Genomic DNA, 1,769 nt, shown 5'->3' on the forward strand with positions numbered 1-1,769 from the left:
ATCCCCCACCCTCCCCCGGGGCCAGGAGCCCAGTTCCCGTGTTCACGTCCTTTTAAAGGTCCACACTGGCCCAGGGCTTGTCATGACGACCCAGGGGCTCCCCCTCCAGGTCCTTCGCCCGAGAACCCCTGCTTCGGCCAGGCTCTGCCCCCAAGACCCGCCTTCACACCCAGTTCGGCGCGGGTTTGCGGGAAGACGGCTCCCTCCAGAGCACACTGTCCCATCACCTAACGTCTCTCAGACCATGTCGGGTGGGCCCCACCCTGCGGGCTCCCCAGGTCTCTGTCCTCCTGGGTCCCCGGCAACGGCTGGAGCCGGACCCTGTGTGCCCCTGCTGGGCCCAGGGTCTCGCTGGCCGAGGGAGTACCACCCACACCCGGGCCGCAGGGTTGCCCCGGGGAGAGCAGCGGCCAGGAGGGCCAGGGGCCGCTCAGCTGCCCCGCTCTCTCTCCCGGCCCCTCTAGCACTGGCCGACTTCGACGAACCCAAGCGGTCAACCTTCGTGATGTTCGGGGTCCTCACCATTGCCGTCCGCGTCTACCACGACCGCTGGGGCTACGGGGTGTACTCGGGCCCCATTGGCACAGCCGTCCTCATCATCGCGGCTAAGTGGGTGCGTACCGTGCGACCCTCAATAGACGGCGCCCCTTCCCTGACTGTCTCCTCTCACCTCCCCCCACCATGGGCAGGCGGGCTGGGCACAGCTTTGGCTAAAACACATAGAACATGGCCCTCCGGTGCCCTGGCCACACAGATCCGGTTTGTATCGTGTCTGTGACTCACTAGCTCAGGACCTAAACCAAGATACTGAACCTCTCTGCCTCAGTTTCCATATCTGTCAAGTGGGCGTTACAGCAGCAGTCCAGTACCCACCTCATAGGGCTGGTTCAGAGATGACGCCTCTTAAGTCCTGGCACAGAGCTGGCTTCGAATGGCTCAGAAAATAGGGACTATTTATTTACTCTTATTCTCGAAGAGAGTCGGTGCTTTGGAGATGCAGTATCCATTGAAGATGTGGCCTGGGTGAATCTGGGCAGACTTCCTGGAGGAGGTGGGCCTCCAGCTTGGTTCTATGCGAAGGGAGGATGTGGTGTGAGGTTGACAGGAGGATGGAATTGCTCGTGAGTACGGAGGCAGCCTGAGTTTCCGACACCAACGGCCTTTCACTGGGCACCCGGAGGTCTGACACCCATGAGGCCCTTGACACATGGTCCCGGGGCCTCCCTGGACCCTCCGTGGTCCCAAGGCCCTCCTGGCTGCAAGAACCAAAACTTCCTCCCCTGGCCCACGCTAAAGAGGGCACTGCAACAGGATGGACCCAGCGCCGGTTCCTGGGTCCCCAGAGCAGGGAAGGGGCTGAGCCCTGCGGGGAGCAGAGCCCAGGCCCGGCACGCGGAGGGCGGCACTCCGGGAACAGGGCTCGGGCTGGGCAGGGGGTGCAGACGGTGCCCACAACCCATTTTACAGACTCAGGAAGGTAAATCAAGGCCTGGTGGCCAGCTCTCCAAACACCTGCTCCTCTCCACCCCGGGCGTAGAGGCTCTATTTAGCCATTTGGTTAATGAAGAAATAAGGTACCGAGAAACCAGTGAGGGAACAGGGCACGGCAGGGCGACCCCGGCCAGGCCTTGACTTTCCAGCGAGAGGAGAGAAGAGGGATCCCCCACTCCACGCTGGGGGAGCACAGCCGGCCCTGGGCTGACCCAGGAGGCCCCCGAAGCGGCCTGTGCAGGAGAGGAAGTGTGCTGGGTCCGCCGTCCGCCCGCGGC

At 63.2% G+C, this 1,769-nt stretch overlaps 1 protein-coding gene across 1 annotated transcript in view; it reads left to right on the plus strand.

The window, feature by feature from the left end:
* Positions 1-1,769, plus strand: part of TMEM8C (transmembrane protein 8C) — a gene marked incomplete at its 5' end in the record, with an annotated part of 8,721 nt that overhangs the window by 4,518 nt on the left and 2,434 nt on the right. The window contains one exon of the mRNA XM_005871802.2: positions 465-613. Coding sequence (XP_005871864.1) covers positions 465-613 — 149 coding nt within the window. The remainder of the gene's footprint in view (positions 1-464; positions 614-1,769) is intronic.

The sequence above is a fragment of the Myotis brandtii genome, unplaced genomic scaffold (assembly GCF_000412655.1).
Source record: "Myotis brandtii unplaced genomic scaffold, ASM41265v1 scaffold357, whole genome shotgun sequence".
Taxonomy (NCBI): Eukaryota; Metazoa; Chordata; class Mammalia; order Chiroptera; family Vespertilionidae; genus Myotis; species Myotis brandtii.